General features: G+C 38.3%; 1 protein-coding gene across 1 annotated transcript; it reads right to left on the bottom strand.

Moving 5' to 3' along the window:
* Positions 1–374: 374 nt before the first annotated feature.
* Positions 375–17,932, bottom strand: LOC122688104 (zinc finger protein 607-like). Its single transcript, XM_043893939.1, has 8 exons — positions 17,865–17,932; positions 17,246–17,327; positions 15,982–16,108; positions 15,127–15,222; positions 7,455–7,625; positions 2,916–3,059; positions 2,182–2,295; positions 375–1,185 (listed from the first exon to the last, which is right to left on the bottom strand). Exons 3-8 carry the CDS (start codon positions 16,013–16,015, stop codon positions 1,157–1,159), a joined length of 588 nt encoding a protein of 195 aa, XP_043749874.1. The 5' UTR covers positions 16,016–16,108; positions 17,246–17,327; positions 17,865–17,932; the 3' UTR covers positions 375–1,156.
* Between the last annotated feature and the right edge of the window lie 290 nt (positions 17,933–18,222).

The following is an 18,222-nucleotide window of genomic DNA, read 5'->3' as shown; positions in this document are numbered from 1 at the left end:
ATGAGCAGAGGCTCTGAATAGACATTTTTCCAAAGCAGACAAACAAATGGCCAACAAGTACAGGAAAAGATGCTCGACATCGCTAACCATCAGGGAGATACAAATCAAAATTACAATAAAATATCACCTCATACCTGTAAGAATGGTTATTACCAAAAAAAAAAAAAACAAGAAATAACAAATGTTGGCAAGAATGTGGAGAAAAGGGAGCCCTTATGTACTGCTGGTGTATGTGTGTGTTAGTTGCTCAGTAGTGTCCGACTCTTTGCAACCCCATGGACTGTAGCCCGCTAGGCTCCTTTGTCCGTGAGATTGTCCAGGTAAGAACACTGGACTGGGTAGCCATCCCCTTCTCCAGGGGATCTTGCCAACCCAGGGATCGAACCCCGGTCTCCCGCACTGCAGGCAGATTCTTTATCATCTGAGAGCCACCAGGGAAGCAATACACTGCTGGAGAGAATGTCAGCTAGTTCCGATATTATGAAAAACAGTATGGAGATTTCTCAAAAAATTAAAACTAGAAACTACCATCTAACCCAACAGTTCCACTTCTTGGTATTTACCCAAAGGAACCAAAATCACTATTTTGAAAATATATCTACACTCCAGTGTTCAATGCAGCATTTTTTAGAGACATGGAAACAAGACATCATCAAGAGATTTTTTTTTAATGTGGCATGTATACAATTGAATATTATCCAATAATAAAAAGAAGGAAATCCTGCCATTTGTGACAACATGGATGGATGAGGGCATTGTACTAAGTGAAGTCAGACAGAGAAAGACATATACCAATACTGTATGACCTCATTTATATGTGGACTCTGGGGGAAAAAAAATCAAAGACAAAAAGATGGAACGGAAGTCACAGATACAGAAGAAACATTAGAAGAAACTAATGACTGCCAGAGGCAGTGGCTGAAACGTGTGAAGAAGGCCAAAAGCCACAAATTTCCAATTATAAAGTAAATAACTCATGGGGATGTAATATACAGAATGGTGATTATAATTCATATTACTTGATTTGAAAGTTGCTAAGAGAGATTTTTTTTTTTAACCAGTCATCTTTAATTGGGTGTTAATTCTCCACTAGGCTATGAAAGGATTCAGGGGTGCCTGGCAAAGGTGATGGTCAGGAATGAAGAATGTGCCCTCTTCAGTGGTACTCGCTTGGCTGCTCTTGTTCTGAAGTTAGAAAGGCAAAATGGTCAATTTCTTCAAAAGTATGGTGAAAGCAAAGGATGACGGGGAGGGAAGCAGGCTAAGATCACGTGAAACTATCCTGAGAATTCCTTTCAGGAGAAGACCTACAACCTGTTTGAGGAATTCGGAGCTAATCTGCCACCTAGGGAGCCTCTTCCTTCCCTGAAGGAACACTCACTCAGAAAAACAGCACCCAAGAGCCCATCCTTCATTGCTCTGGGTGCCAGACTGGCAAGGGGCTGGATGCAGCCAGAAACGGTCCATGAAACCCAGTCAGTGACCACCACTGACACAGGTCCTGACCAGGTGTCTCCCATCAGACACACTCCCCTCAAGTCTCAGAAACAGCCATGCTTTTCCAGAGATTACAGATACTGGATTGTAGCACTCAACCTATTTCCTTATTCACAATGGCTGCTAGGAAGATACGGAGGAGGCAATGGCATCCCACTCCAGTACTCTTGCCTGGAAAATCCCATGGATGGAGGAGCCTGGTAGACTGTAGCCCATGGGGTCGCTAAGAGTCAGACACGACTGAGCGACTTCACTTTCACTTTTCACTTTCATGCATTGAAGGAAATGGCAACCCACTCCAGTGTTCTTGCCTGGAGAATCCCAGGGACGGGGGAGCCTGGTGGGCTGCCATCTATGGGGTCGCACAGAGTCGGACACAAGTGAAGCAACTTAGCCGCAGCAGCAGCTAGGAAGATAAAGCCAAGTTTTCTACCAGCCTTTGCCTGCGGTAACTTAGAGAAAGCTGCCTAAGTATTTACCAAGTATTTTTTACTAAGTATTTACCCCAGCCTCATCTCATTTTCCTGTCTTTGCCACAGTTTTCTCACTTATGGGCTATATTCTGATAAGTCCTTTCAATTCTTCAGCTGTCGGCAGAATGATGGACTTCTTAATTTGACAGAGAACCAATACCACCCTGTCACAGGAAACCCCACCAAAGGCAAAACAACGCAAGAGACTTACTAAGTTCCTTGTAAGAACAGCAAGAGTTGATCAGGATGTAAGCCGCCAGCACCATAGAAAGCCCAGCGACACTCCCTTTCTTCATGTTTAACTTGTTATAATACTGGCAATAACCTGCAAACAGGAGAGGAAGTCACTTCTCTGAGGGCACATTCTACGCATTCTAATATGAGAGGACAAAGCTGAGGAAAGGCCTCAGGGCAGGAGGAAATAGGACACAAAAAACTGTCATAGAGTGGCCAAAATTATAAAAAAAACACAGAAGGAAGAGGGCCCCTGAGGAGGCTGGCGACCATGCAGGTCCCCAAAGGATGATGACGTGGGTTCCATGGGATTGATCTGACTAGTCATGCACTTTAAAATGCACAGGTCTGAAGGACAGCCCATATCAAATATCCATCTCAGAAGTTTTCTCTGACAGGGAGAGGAGCATCATAGATTGATGTTCCCTATGTTTCAAACTCATTTTCCTCAAGTCTTCAGACATTTCTTTAATGATGGAGGCAGTGGTACTGATTCCCAGCAATACAAAAACATTTCCTTGTCCAAAATGCCCCAGAGCCCGCCTTGGATAGGACCCATCAAACATGGAAATTCAGGAGATAACAATTGCGCCCTGTCCGTCTCCACATAACTTACTGGTCTAAGAAAGCTTTTACTGGCCAAACTCATTCAGGGCAAAAAGAGACCTGAAGACCCAGAGACTTGCTTTTATTTACACATAAGGCTCTGACCTCTTTGAAACGCTCCAGCAATGCCTTTAGGGATGAAATCTCGCATTAGTATCCAGTTTGGCAGCTCTCTTAATTTGACATCCAGGAGTTTCTTTTTCTTCAGTGGTAAAACTGACACCATCTTGGAGTCCTGGCAGTCTGTTCCTAAGAGGGAGATCTTAAAAGGTCTCATTACAAGAAAACAAAAAATTATTAATTATAAACAATGATCCATGTTAACTAGACTTATGGTGTTGTTTCACACTGTATAAAAGAAATGAATCATTATGCTGTACACTTGAAACTGATAAAATGGTATATGTTAATTCTATCTCAATTATTAAAAAAAAAAGAAAATAAACAAATGGGTTAAAAATGGGCACAACACCTGGAAACCTTGCCAAAGATATACAGATGGCAAATAAGCATGTTTACCATAATATGTCATTTGTTGTTGTTTAGTAGTTAAGTCATATCCAATTCTTTTGTGACCTCATGGACTATGTAGCCTGCCAGGCTCCTCTGTCCATAGGATTTTCCAGGCAAGAATACTGGGGTGGGTTGCCATTTTCTCCTCCAGGGGATCTTCCCGACCCAGGCATCAAACCCATGTCTCCTGCATTGGCAGGCGGATTCTTTACCACTGAGCCACCAGGAACACCCATCATATGTCATTGAAAAAAGAAAGTGAAGTTGCTCAGTCATGTCCGACTCTTTGCAACCCCATGGACTAATGTAGCCCACTAGGCTCCTCCGTCCATGGGATTCTCCAGGCAAGAATACTGGAGTGGGTTGCCATTTCCTTCTCCAGGGGGTCTTCCTGACCCAGAGATCGAACCCAGGTCTCCCGCATTGCAGGCAGACGCTTTAACCTCTGAGCCACCAGGTAGGGAATTACAAATTAAAATATGGAAATACCACTACACACTTACTACAACGGTCAAATTCCAAAATACTGAAAACATCAAAAGCTGGTGAGGAAGTGGAGCACCAGGAACTCTCATTCAATGCTAATGGGAATAGAAAAGGCTACAACTATTTTGGAAGACAGTTTGAGGTTTCTTACAAAACTAAACATATTCTTCACATGCAGTCCAGCAATTGTACTCCTTTGTATTTACTCAAAGTAGTTGAAAACAAAAATGTGCACGTGAATACATGCTTTAATCCTAACTGCCTGAACTTGGAAGCAACCAAGATGTCCTTCAGTAGGTGAATAGTAAATACACTGTAAAACATCCAGATAATGCAATATTATACAGCACTAAGTACAAATGGGGCTTCCCAGGTGGTGCTGTTGTGCAGGAGACATAAAAGATGTGGGTCCGATCCCTGGGTTGGAAAGATCCCCGGAGAAGGGCATGGCAACCCACTCCAGTATTCTTGCCTGGAGAATCTCATGGAGAGGGGAGCCTGGCAGGCTACAGTCCATGGGTTCGCAAAGACTTTGGACACAACTGAAGCGACTTAGCACAGACAAGTAGAAATGATCTGTCACATCATAAAAAGACACATAGGAACCTTAAAGGCATATTGCTAAATCAAAGAATCCAAGTTTTAAAAGCCATGTACTGTAACGATTCCAACTGTGAGGCATTCTGGAAAAGGAAAAACCATGGACACAATAAAAAAATTAGTGGTTGCCAAGGGAGGAGACAGATAAGGAGGGGAAGCACAAAGGATTTTGAAGGCAGTGAGTATCCTCTGTATATTGTATTCGTGTATCTACACACACACACATTAAACTTTGGTATTATATGTATACCTTTATTCAGATCAACAGAATGTGCAATACCAACAGTGAACCCTAGGGTAAGCTATGGACTTAAGGTGATTATGATGTGTCAGTTTAGGTTCATCCTTGGTAAAATATGTACCATTCTATTGAAGGATGCTAATAATGGGGCAAGCTATGCATGTGTGGGGCAGTGAGTATATGGGAAATCTCTGTACCTCCCTCTCAAATTTGTTCTAAAACTTAAACTGCTTTAAAAAATAAAGTTATACAAAATAAAAAAGAATAATAATCAATGTGGTTTGTTTCCATTTTTGGAACTTACCAAAAGAATGGTGTAGGTATCCTGGTTACTATCTTCAGCTTCACTAGATGTTGCTGTATTTCCCCCAATGTAAATAGACTATTCACAGTCCACAAATGTATCATAATTCAAAAACATCACTTTCTTTTAACAGTTAAGGACATCCCTGGTGGCTCAGATGGTAAATAATCTGCCTGCCATGCAGGAGACTGGCTTTGATCTCTGGGTTGGGAAGATTCCCTGGAGAAGGGAATGGCTATCCACTCCAGTATTTTAAAAATATCACTTAATTTTAAGTTAATACTGTCAAATTTTAAAATGAGCCTTCTGGTGTGTGTGTGATGATGACTGAGTATTAATTTGCCCAGGTTCTCCTTTTACTTTTTTTTCCCCCTAATTGTGCCCCATGTTAGGATTTGTGACTATAGCAAGGGTAGGAGGCTGCCTCTCAAAATTCAACAACTTAGTATTTCAAGCACACAGGCCACCAGTATGGTCACGGCTCGGATCTACTTCTCAAGACCTCACAACCTAACCATCTTGATTCCATTTGAGATATGCTCTTTCCTCAATATGAGTGGACAATCTAAACTTATTGTGAGGGAGCACCAAGTCCTCACTCTCCCTAATCATGGAAATCAGGTAGTTCCAACTTATGGCTGCTACTGCATCCTCATTACATTATAAAACTGAAACAGAGAGTTCGAGTTTGTTTTCTTTTTTGTTCAAAGTGACTAAGTATAGTGGATATTTCCTGGTCTGTTGCTAAGCCCAGGAGTTTCTTCATTAATGGGAGGAACTGAAGGACAACTTCAATAATTCATCCTTTTATTACCATCACATACATGGAATTCATTAAAGATGCTAATGAGGAGACTGGGTGACATTAAAACTATAGAGAATGTAGGCACTGTATCAACTGAAAAGAAAGAAGCTACAGAAGGTAATTATGAAAGCTTCTTCCAGCATTCATCGGGTTTCTCACAACATGAGTATTCTGATGTTTTTGAGGCTTGCAATGCATGTAAAAGCCTTCTTGCATTCGTAATCTTCAAAGGGTTTCTTACAACTATGAGTAGTTTGATGCCTGATGAATCTTCCATGCAGACCAAAGGTCTTCCCACATTCCTTACATTCATAAGATCTCTCATCACTGTGAACTCCATAAAGTACAGTAAGTTGATAGCTGTAACTAAAAGCTTTGCAACATTTTTGACACACAAAAGGTGTCTTCACCAGTATGAATTCTCTCACATATAACAAGGTATGAGGCAGTGTGAAAGGCCTTCCCATATTCCTTACATTATCAGGGTTTCTCACCAGTATGAATTCTCTCACATATAACAAGGTATGAGGCAGTGTGAAAGGCCTTCCCATATTCCTTACATTATCAGGGTTTCTCACCAGTATGAATCCTCTGTGAAGGGTTGAACTGACACTAAAGGAATTACCATACATGTTACATTTATAAGATTTCTCACCAGTATGAATACTATGATGTTGATTAAGTCTCTCACACCTTCTAAAGACCTTCCCACATTTCTTCCATTCATAGAGTCTTCTTACTAGTATGAATTCTCAGGTGTGGTTTAAAGTTTGAAATGTAATGGTACCTCATTGTGGTTTTGATTTGCACTGTTGGTGGGAATGCAAACTAGTACAGACACTATGGAGAACAGTGTGGAGATTCCTTAAAAAACTGGAAATAGAACTGCCATATGACCCAGCAATCCCACTGCTGGGCATACACGCCGAGGAAACCAGATCTGAAAGAGACACGTGCACCCCAATGTCCATCACAGCACTGTTTATAATAGCTAGGACATGGAAGCAACCTAGATGCCCGTCAGCAGATGAATGGATAAGGAAGCTCTGGTACATATACACCATGGAATATAACTCAGCCGTTAAAAAGAATTCATTTGAATCAGTTCTAATGAGATGGATGAAACTGGAGCCCATTATACAGAGTGAAGTAAGCCAGAAAGATAAAGAACATTACAGCATACTAACACATATATATGGAATTTAGAAAGATGGTAATGATAACCCTATATGCAAAACAGAAAAAGAGACACAGATGTACAGAACAGACTTTGGGACTCTGTGGGAGAAGGCGAGGGTGGGATGTTTCGAGAGAACAGCATGTATATTATCTATAGTGAAACACATCACCAGCCCAGGTGGGATGCATGAGACAAGTGCTCGGGCCTGGTGCACTGGGAAGACCCAGAGGAATCGGGTGGAGAGGGAGGTGGGAGAGGGGATCGGGATGGGGAGTACATGTAACTCCATGGCTGATTCATGTCAATGTATGACAAAACCCACTGCAATGTTGTGAAGTAATTAGCCTCCAACTAATAAAAATAAATGAAAAAAAAAAGTTTGAAATGTACATAAAAGAGTTCCCACATTTGACACATTCAAAGGGTTTTGCACCACTGCGAATTCTATGATGCAATCTGAGTTGAAGCATCACTAAAAGCCTTACCACATTCCTTACATATACAGGATTTCTCACCAGTATGAACTCTTCCATGTTGAGCAAGGTTTGAGGCACAACAAAAAGCCTTCCCACATTCTTCATAGGGTTTCTCACCACCATGAATGATCTGATGCAGAAAAAGAGATGAATGTTTCCCAGATACAAATATTTTTCTATCACTGATTATTTTATAACTTGAATCCAAATCTAAAATAAATGAAAAAACAAAAATATTATCATTCCATGGTAAGAAAAATGTAATGTTTTACAGTATAATTAATAGAAATTTTAAAATCTGCCCCAGTAAAGATGGGTGAGAGAACAGTTGTAAAATTTGAAATACTGAAAGGACAGCTCAAAAAACAATGATTTTATGGAGTGAAGTGCTGGTTAAACAACCAGCTCTACACAGACACCTCTATTTTGTAGTGTTTACAGTGTTAATACTCCTACCATGGCCAATATAATTCAGTGAACACAGAGTTAGGAAGAGATGTGTATAGCTGGCCCTGGCATGACATTACTGCTTAGCCCTAACACATCACTCCCACATTAAATGTAGGTATATACAAATGTATAATAAGAAAAGATGAATATCTATGCCTGGTAACATTCTGTATCTGATATTCTGCAGTTATGATGCCCTAAAAGTCACAAATGTCTCCCTCACTGTAGTTCATTCCCTCTTATGCACAGCCATGTCTTCTTTTCAGATGATACTGAGCTGTTATTTACTTAACTCCTCTTGAGATTTCACATCCATTTTATCCATTTTATTCCTTCCTATCTTTGTAAAGGTCTGGTCCAGCTTTCCCTTTTAACCCAGGCCAACCATTCTTCTCATCCCCAGAAGAGACGTCAATGAGTTTTCAGACATGCACCAGGTATAAACACCACTTTAATAGAATGCTGACTCTTTGAAGCAAAACAGGTGGACCTGAATTATATAAAGTTGTCAATAGCAAAAATAGCAAGAACTACAAGAAAAAGAACTGGAACAAGGGGACTGCAGGATAATAATCTATATTTTATACAAAGCGATAGTTTGAACAAAATCACAAGTGCCAAATTACATGACTCAAAGCAAAAAGCATCATCTTGTAACTACAGTCTGTTTTGTGTACAAAACTGAAATAATCTATACAACACTTCCAGAATACAGGAACAAAAGATATTAATAACATAAAAAAAACTATGAGCCCTTCCATGTAGAAATGGAAATGTCCTCTACATAATAAACACTAGGACAATATGGAAATTAAAAAACTGAAATGGAAAAATTCTACCAGGACTTCCCTGGTGGTCCAGAGGTTAAGAATCTACCTGCCACTGCAGAGTTTGATCCCTGATCTGGTAAGATTCCACATGCCTCAGGGCAAGCAAGCCCGCGTGCCACAACTACTGAGCTTGTGCTCTGGAGCCCATGTTCTGCAACAAGAGAAACCTGCAATGAGAAGCCCAAGCACTGCAACTAGAGAGTAGCCCCCACTCGCTGCAACTAGAAGAAAGTCCACGGGCAGCAACGAAGACACAGCATAGCCAAAAATAAATAAAAATTTTAAAAAATCCTATCAAGTCACAATAGAAAAAAATAACTGCTTTTCATAATCATGGACATTCATTACAAACACTGAGGGAATTCAGAGACTTAAGTATTTATTTCAATAAAAATGAAAGAAAAATTGGAAAAGTTCCCTGGTGACTTAGTGGTTAGGTTTCAATCCTTGGCTGGGGAACTGGGATCCTGTAAGTCATGCAGTGTGGCGAAAAAAAGAAAAAGAAAAGGAGAGAGGAAGGGAGGAAGGAAAGAAGGAAGAAAAATATTTTAGAATCAACAAATAATGTAGGATCCAATATTTAGGAAATAAATAGTAAACTATTGGAAACTTAAAAAGAGATTGTGATGAATTGGGAAACAAAACAGCATTAACTAATAAACTGAAGAGCTGGTATTTAGAAATATCATAAAGTAAAATATTGAAGGTGTTAGTCACTCAGTTGTGGCCAACTCTTTGTGACCCCTTGGACTGTGGCCTACCAGGTTCCTCTGTCCATGGCATGCTCTAGGCAAGAATACTGGAGTGGGTAGCCATTCCCTTCTCCAGGAGATCTTCCTGACCCAGGGATCGAACTTGGGTCTGCTGTACTGCAGGCAGATTCTTTACTGTCTGAGCCACCACAGAAGCCCAAACCAATCAAAAATTATAAAAAGAAATAATGAAAATTAAAAGAGGAAAATCAAAAACATAAAGGAATTTATTTAAATTTCAAGAAGAATTTCCTGGCAGTTCAGTGGCTAGGACTTGGTTCTTTCACTGCTGAGGGCCTGGGTTCAATCCCTGATCAGGGAACTAAGATTCCCCACAAGTCACACAGTGCTGCCAAAAAACAAAACAAACAAACCCCCCCCCCCAAAGAAAGCAAACAAATAAAATAAATTACAAGAGTACTACATAATGGTATAACTGAATGCTAATGAATAGACATATTCATCACGATTGATCAGAGAAGAGAAAGCTAAATGGATTTCTTGCCTATATTGTAATGACTGAATATACAGTGCCAAAGGATGAGTATAGGATAGCTGGACAAAGGCACAATTCAAGAAGGGCACTGGAAGAGCAAGCTTAGAAATCTTAAGCCAAAAAAGAGGGAAGCATTCAAAGGTTTATAGTGATGTGACTGGACAAAACTATGAAAATAGTACCATTAAAACGTTTAGGATTTGAAGATAGAAACACAAATTAAAGATAAATACTAAGGGATTTACTCAGGCCACTAGTTAAGTAAATTATCGTGGGAGCTGGTTAAACACTCTCTGTGAGACTGTTACTTAGGGTGGTGCACAGTTGGCAAGAAGCTTGGATGTGAAGTGAGGGGAGCAAGGACCTTTAAACAAGAATTTTAGAAAATCAGTTGGAAGCCATGAAGATAGACTAGAACTTGAACTAACATCACATGTTCTCCAAGACTCCAGCTTTGACAGTGGGGGAATTCTGCAGAGGCTGGCACCTTTCTTCATGGAGCTAGAGACTTGATATGTCCCAAGATGTATAGCAGCTGCAAGAGGAGGTCTAGCAAAGACAGGAGAAACTAGATTCAGCTTTCGACTCAAGGCAACATAGTTAGCCAGTTGTTGAGTGAAAAAATGTATGACTGTAAGACAATGTCCTGGCCTGCATTCACTTCAAACATAAGAATATGGTTTCTGCTTCATTTTTATCTTGCCAATCTTTAGTGGTCTGGCTTAACTCAGAATTCTACAGAAAAAGGAAAACAGAAATATTTCATGTCGGTTATGTTAACATGAGAAAACCCTACCAAGAGAGCAGCCAGAAGTACCTTGTTACAATGTAAAGGCAACTCCCCAAGGTTTACAGAGGATGGAAGAGCAAAAGCAACACTGTTCAGGAATTAAACAAAAACTATGACAACTATAGCATAAAAGTTATGTAAGAGAATGGAACTGGACTATTATAAGTGAAAGTGAAGTTGCTCAGTCATGTTTGACTCTTTGTGACCTCCTGGACTGTAGTCTGCCAGGCTCCTCCATCCGTGGGATTTTCCAGGCAAGAGTACTGGAGTGGGTTGCCATTTCCTTCTCCAGGGGATCTTCCCGACCCAGGCATTGAACCTGGGTCTCCTGCATTGCGGGCAGACGCTTTACCATCTGAGCCACCAGGAAAGCTTCTATTATAAGGGCCTTACATATACTATGTAATACTGTCTGAAGGTAGTCTGTGATAGGTTAAGGATGCCTATTGTAAGGACTAGAACAAACATTACCCAAAGGCACATTTTCAGTATATAAACAGTGGAGATAAAATGAAATATTAGAATATATTTAGAATATATTTATTAGATATATATTAGAATATATTTAGAAATATTAGAATATTTTAATATTCTAATGAGATTTAAATATTTTAAAATTTTTTAAACATTAAAAAAAATAAATGTTAAATATAAAAAAATATTAAAATGAGCCAAAACAAGTAGAGGAAACAAAGAACAATAGCAAGATGTAAATTTCAACTCAACTACATCTATATCACTGGATATAAATGTGCTAAATACTCTAATAAAAAGATCCAGATTGTTAAAACCAACAAAACCAACCAATAACCAAGAAAACAAAACAAAAACTGAAGACTGGGTTAGTGCTATTTTAATTATAAAGATGTTAACATATAAAAGTTAAAAAGTGGTAAAAGATATTTCTCTACACAATAACATGATGTAGAAGATAGAATGGCTGGACAAGTATCAAATTATGGGAAATGATCACTTAAGATGCTGAAAAGAAAATAAAGAAATATGAAAACTTTATATCCTTCAGTCTAATTCATTGGCAGTTATTCATAACTTTCCCTGATAATTCCTTTTTATTTCCTAAGGTGGGAAGAACTGTACCCTTTCATTCCAGATATTAGTGATTTGAATCTTTTCTTTTTACTGGCCACTCAATCCAAAGTTTGTCATTTTTTTTTTAATCTTTCAAAGAATAAACTTTCAGGCTAAGTTTCTGTATTTTTAATGTATTTATTCTGTGTTTCATTATTCTCCCTTCTTATCATTATTTCTGTTCTCCAACATACTTTGTGTTTATTTTACCCTTCTCTTCCTTGTTTATAGGTAGGTTAAGAAATATTAGAGATTTCCTTCTTTTTTTTTTTTTATTAATTTGCTTTTCGCTGTGCTGAGTCTTCATCGCTGCGTGGGCTTTTCTCTAGTTGCAGCAGGAGATACTCCCCAGCTACTGTGTGCAGGCTTAGTTGCCCCGCAGCATACGGGATTTTCCCAGACCAGGGATTGAACTGGCAACCCCTGCATTGCAAGGCAAACTTCCAACCACTGGACCACCAGGGAAGCCCCTCCTTCTTCTTTCATATAGGCATTTATAGCTTCAAATTCTCTCTTAACATCACTGCAGTTCGGTGCATCCCATAAATTTTGGTATGTTGCATGTTCATTATCACTTGTCACAAAGAACTAATTTTCTTTTCATTTCTTCTCTGACCCATTGCTTTTTTAAGGGTTGTGTTGTTTAACTTCCACATACAGTTAAATTTCCCAAAAATCCTTCCAAAGGTTATGCATTTTTCATTTGACCCAACTGTGGTCAAAAAACATGTTCTACAATCGAAGAGAATGTTCCCTGTGTACAAAATGTGCATTCTGATGTTTTGGGGAGAAGTATTCCACAGAATTGTGTTAGGCCTACTCGGTTTATAATACTGTTCAAGTATTCTTTCTCCATAGTGATTTTCTATCCAGTTGTTCCATTGGTTATTTTTTAACGCTATTGATTTACTGAATTTCTGGCTGTGTCGGATTAATTGCGGCACAAAGAAACTTCATTACAGCATTTGTGCCTCTCCCTAGTGGTGGCTTAGCTGCCCCTCAGCATGTGGGAATCTTACTGCCCTAACCAGGGATCAAACCTGCATCCCCTGCATTGGCAGGCAGATTCGTAACCAATGGACCACCAGAAGTTCCTTCATTCATTATTAAAACCAGTTTACTGTTGTCTCCATCAATTATAGTTCAATTTTCTATACTTTTACTGTTTGATTCCATCACTTTTTTTCCTTCATACATTTTGGGACTTGTTTCTCAGGTAACATACATTTATAATGGTTATATTCTCTTGGAGGGGTTGGCCCTTTTATGATAAAATGTCCTTCTTCTTTCTCCCTATTACCAAGTTTTGCCTTAAACTCTATTTTCTTTAGTGTTTGTGTAATATATATAATCCGACTCTTTCATTTTAAAGTTTATCTTGTCTGAAATTAGTAGAACCACTTCTGCATTCTTTGTACTATTTGAATATTCTGATTGTTTGCATCATTTAATTTTACTTATTTGGGCCTTTGACTATAAAATATTTTTGTGGTGAATAGCATATACTAAGAAGTTTTCTCTTTAAAATCCATTCTGCCACATTTTGTGTTTAATTGGAGTGTTCACTTCATTTTCATTTAATTAAATTACCGATAGAATATACATCTGATTTGCTCCCGATTCTTTTCTACATATCTTATGTCTTTTTATTTCTCTATTTCTCCATTATTGGTTTCTTTTCTCTTTCATAGATATTTTCTAGAAACCAGTTAAATTCTCATACTTTTTCCTTCCCCAGTTTTAAAATTTAAGTTATTTTCTTATGTTTCCCCTTGTGATTATAATTAATTATTAACAATTTAAATTAGATTTATTACAACTGAATTACAATAGTATACAAATGCTGCACTCCCATATAGCTCCATTCCTTCTCCAGAGCCAAGATAACTGAAACACTTAAATAAAAGAGACAGCTTTAAAACCACAAATCTGGAAACTAAAATGAAAGTCTTGGTCCTAAATCATGACTCTTTGCTCATGCTTGAGAAAAACAAATGAATGACAAAAAGGCCTAAGGTCAAATCCCACACAAGAATGCAGAAGAGAAAACAGACTAAATGACGATCATATAGACAACAGAAATACAACTCAAATAAGTGCCATCAAACCAGACTAACACTATGCTATTTGATAATGAGGTACAAGAAAGGAAGTACTTAGAAACATAAAACAACATGAAGAGAAATAGCAAAGCTCACAAACAACAGAGCTCAAGAATAAAGTAGAAATTAAAGAGAAAATGATTTTAGAATACCAAAATAGAAAGAAAGAGGATAAACTCAACCTGCTACGTTAAGACAACATTAAAACAAAAGGAAATAAAAGTAAGAGATGAAAGTGAATAGCTCATCACATTCTATTTATTTAACCTGGATTTCTATATAAATCTTAACATTAATACAAAGGTTGAAATCTCTTTTAAAAGGTAATGATATAAAAACTTATGTGAGAACATGACCCCTAATCACTTTTAGAAAACAATCCTAATTTCTTCATAATGAAACTCAAAATCTCATAGGACCTGATTCTTCTTAACACACTGACCTAGTAGTATCTTGTTAGTCACACCTCACTAATTCAGCTACATTTCTACCAGCTTCTATTACTTTGTTTTCATGTATATTTTACATCATCCTTTCTATATTACAATGTCCATGATTAGAGGAACATTATCTGTTGATTCAGTATTACTTAGTTAACTGTGCTAAGCATAGCGCCAGGCTCAGAGTACTCAAATACCTGCTAGATATAGAATGATGTACTTTTAGGCAACAGAGCCACATATACAACTCTACATACGAAAGAGGATCTGCAAAGTAACTGAATCCAAAATAGACGTAAAAGGTTGACTCTGTGGAAGGATGGCAACTCTCACTAAATTGGGGACAAAAATAGGAGTATAAAATGGCAAGTGGTTAATGAGGTGAACATATATCTCACTAGATATTTTATGCCAAAATATCCTCGCTACATCACAAGCTTTTTCTCCACTTACATATGCAAGAGGATCTGCAAAGTAACTGAATCCAAAATAGAGGTAAAGGGGTGACTCTGTGGAAGGATGGTAACTCTCACTAAATTGGGGGCAAAACTGGGAGTATAAAATGGCAAGTGGTTAATGAAGTGAACATAAAGCTCACTAGATATTTCATGCAAGATATCCTCTCTACATCACAAGCTTTTTCTCCACTAAGAAGTTAGCTTTTCCAAATGATGTTTCAGAGATGTGTTCAATGAGTGTTGATCACCTGGGCAATCACTTATACGGGTGGTTTCCCCCACCTGGCTTGCTCATCATACTTACCTGTATTCCAGCTTCTTGCTTCTTTTCTCACAATCATCCAGGGGTTTCTTCCTTCCTCCAATAACTCAATTATGTCTGGCTTAGAAATGGAATGGCCTGCTTACAAAGAAAAGAAATGTGACAGAACATAGACACAAACTTTAAAAGTCAAAATGAAAATTAAAATTGTAATAAACAAAAGGCAGAAATCATACTGAATATGATTTTTGAGAAGAGTCAGAGAATTAAAGAATAAGAGATCAGTTAGGGAGGGCAAAAGTTTTTGTTTTGTTGTTTATTAAAAATTTAAACTCCTTTGTCCTCTTAACTTTTGAGAGTAAGCATAATATAGTGGAAGACACGGAATCTAGAGCCTGGCATCAATTCCTGTGTATGACACTTTCCAACCATATACGACCTTGTTCAAGTCATTGAAGCTGAATGTTTCTCATTACAGAAGCTCTTTACATGAGAGCAGTTCAGACCACTTTATCAAGCTAGTGTCCCAATAACTGAATCATATAACATAACTGAGGACCACAGCAATTCTGAGCAGAAATGAATAAGAAACCTGGATCCTTTCACAATGATTACATAATCAAAGGAAGAAAAGTCTAAGGTAGCCCCTTGGTCCTTAAGGAAGAGAGGAAAATACAAGGAGAACCAAAGGGAGTTGTGAAGGTCACTGATGGATAGAGAAGATGAAAGTGTTTTAACAGAGTTGCCACTTCCAGTGTGATAAAGGTCAAACCACTTTTGGGGGGTGGGGAGAGGGAAAACAAATTTAATCAGTTTCTTAAAAGGCAGTCCTAAAAATCACAGTGGAAAAAACATATAACCCACAGAGTAGATTCTAACTGAGGCTAATAAACATACCCAGTGAGACCAAGTTACTATGGTTCTCCATCATCACATCGCGATACAATTTCTTCTAAAGTGAGTTGAGAAATTCCCACTCATGCGGAAAGAACTCTATGACCACATCCCTGAATGTTACTGGTCCCTGGAATGGCAAACCTATGGATTACTCTGGAAAATCCAGAAAAATATATGGAAAACAGAAGTAGATAAAATGAAACCATGCATTACAACAATAAAGTAATTTGGTGAGAAATGTGGATGTCAAATCTTACCATAAACATTATCGTGTGCTGCAAATAAGCAAATAGATTTTATCATAAGACATATTTTATGGATCTATATTATAGATCTTATAATATAGATTCTATTAGGCATAAACATTTATATGTTAGTTTACACAATATTTGTAAGGCCTTCCCCAATACTAGGATTCCTGTGTTTACCTACTCCTTACAATATTCTTTTTCACTGTCATCTACCATGTCTCATCGAACATTTTTCATATTCTGAGTGTGGAAGATAACCTCAAGGATGGTAATCAGTGACTTCAACATCCTGGCATTTATGCCCTGCATAATCCCCTACCTTTGAGGATGGCATAAACCTACTGACATACTTATTTCTAACAAACAGAATTAGCAAAAGTGAACAAATGACACTTCCAATATCAGAATATAAAAGACTGTACTTTCCAAACTGTTCTCCTTCTCTTGATTTCCCACTTGCTCTGTAGTGAGGTACTCTAAGCAGAAGTCCACATGACAATAAATCTAGAGCAGTCTCCAGCTAAAGACTATTGAGGAAGGAAGGCTCCCAGATCAACAGCCTAAAGGGAATTAGATCCTATCAACAACCATCCAAGTAAGCTTGGAAGCAGATCCACTCCATTTAAGCCCTACAGTGACCACATCTCATGGACAGACCAATAGAACAATTGTCTCTGTCTCACCAGAGGACACAACAGACATGAAATGCATAAACCTTGACTTCAAGTAACTTGTCTGCTTTCCCATCCTTTGGTGTCTTTAATAAAAGAATAGGCACATGGGAGATGTGGAGTAATCTGGCCAATAATGACAATGAACAGTAATTAGCTCAGAGTGGGCCATGGAGGGAGGAAGCTGGGTAATGTGGCACACACTTTATGGGAAGAAAAGAACTAAGATGTAGGCTAATGAAGTTTCCTCCTTGGGTAGGAAACTTCACAAAAATTAAGGACAGTACTTACATGATGTGAAAAACACACACAAATTTCAACTGTGAAAGAACATCAACATACCCGGGCCATGGTTTTAGACCTGCAAGAGCTGATCGGTCCTCAGGGTTCCTTTATCAGAAAAACAGAGTCCAGAAAACCACACCTGGAAAAGAGAAAGACCTTGAGACCAGCTGTGCTTTAGTGCTGTGTTTCCCCACTGGATTTAAGTTATTATTATCATTATGTCCTTCATTCCAAGTTCCAAACTGCTATCCATCATAGTTATTTAGGGAAGTTAGGATTCTGGACAAATCCATTTCATCCCCCAATTCCCAGAGTCCGCAGCTGCACAAAGGCATAGACCAGAGGCATTTCTGTACTGAAGCCAGACCCAGACACTTCAGCATGAAGTTTTCTGGCCAACGTATCATTTTGTTCAGGTGAATATGCACCTAAGATTGAGCAACTCATCTGTTGTGAGAAGATATTCCTTCTTCCATATTTAACATTTTAACTTTAAGACTAAAAAGAGGTCATATCATCCCAAACAGAACCTCTTTAGTGGCTTAGAAATTGGTTAGTTTGTCAAGATATTGGAAATGGACAAGAATGTTCCACATTTTGAATGTAGCAAAGCTCACTCACTAAATATATGACACACCATTATTATGCTAGAAAACAAAGTAGTCATTAATATTACCTTGTGAAGAATATTGAAGGACATGGAAAATATTCCAGATACAATGTCAATAGAAAACCCTGGTTGGCCAATATTTCTTTTCTATAAAACACATGAATATATTAATAATACATGGAAAGACTAGCAGAGAGGTAGTCATAAAACTAAGATACTGCATACCTCATGGCATGGCAAAAAAAAAAAAAAAAAGGAAGTTTTTAAGAAAAACTTTAGGAACCCCTTAAAAGAATGATTTCCAGACAACCTAAACTAAAAATATAAAATGTCTCACAGTAGGCAAAAGGTTCAATGTGTTACTGTTACTCGAAAACTGGGTTCACTTCTTGGTAGATGTCAAACCAATAGACACAACTAAGCC

This window comes from Cervus elaphus, chromosome 4 (assembly GCF_910594005.1).
Source record: "Cervus elaphus chromosome 4, mCerEla1.1, whole genome shotgun sequence".
In the NCBI taxonomy this organism is placed as follows: domain Eukaryota; kingdom Metazoa; phylum Chordata; class Mammalia; order Artiodactyla; family Cervidae; genus Cervus; species Cervus elaphus.
The sequence above is the reverse complement of the archived record's forward strand: the minus strand, read 5'-3'. Positions and strand labels throughout refer to the sequence as shown.

Coding starts and splice junctions, on each gene's coding strand:
- LOC122688104 (XM_043893939.1), bottom strand. CDS start 16,015: ATGATGGAGAACCATAGTAACTTGGTCTCACTGG. Junction 7,626..15,126: donor AGCAAGAAGCTGGAATACAG/GTAAGTATGATG, acceptor CATTTATTTTAG/ATTTGGATTCAAGTTATAAA. Junction 3,060..7,454: donor ACATGGAAGAGTTCATACTG/GTGAGAAATCCT, acceptor TCTCCCTCTTAG/GAACAGACTGCCAGGACTCC.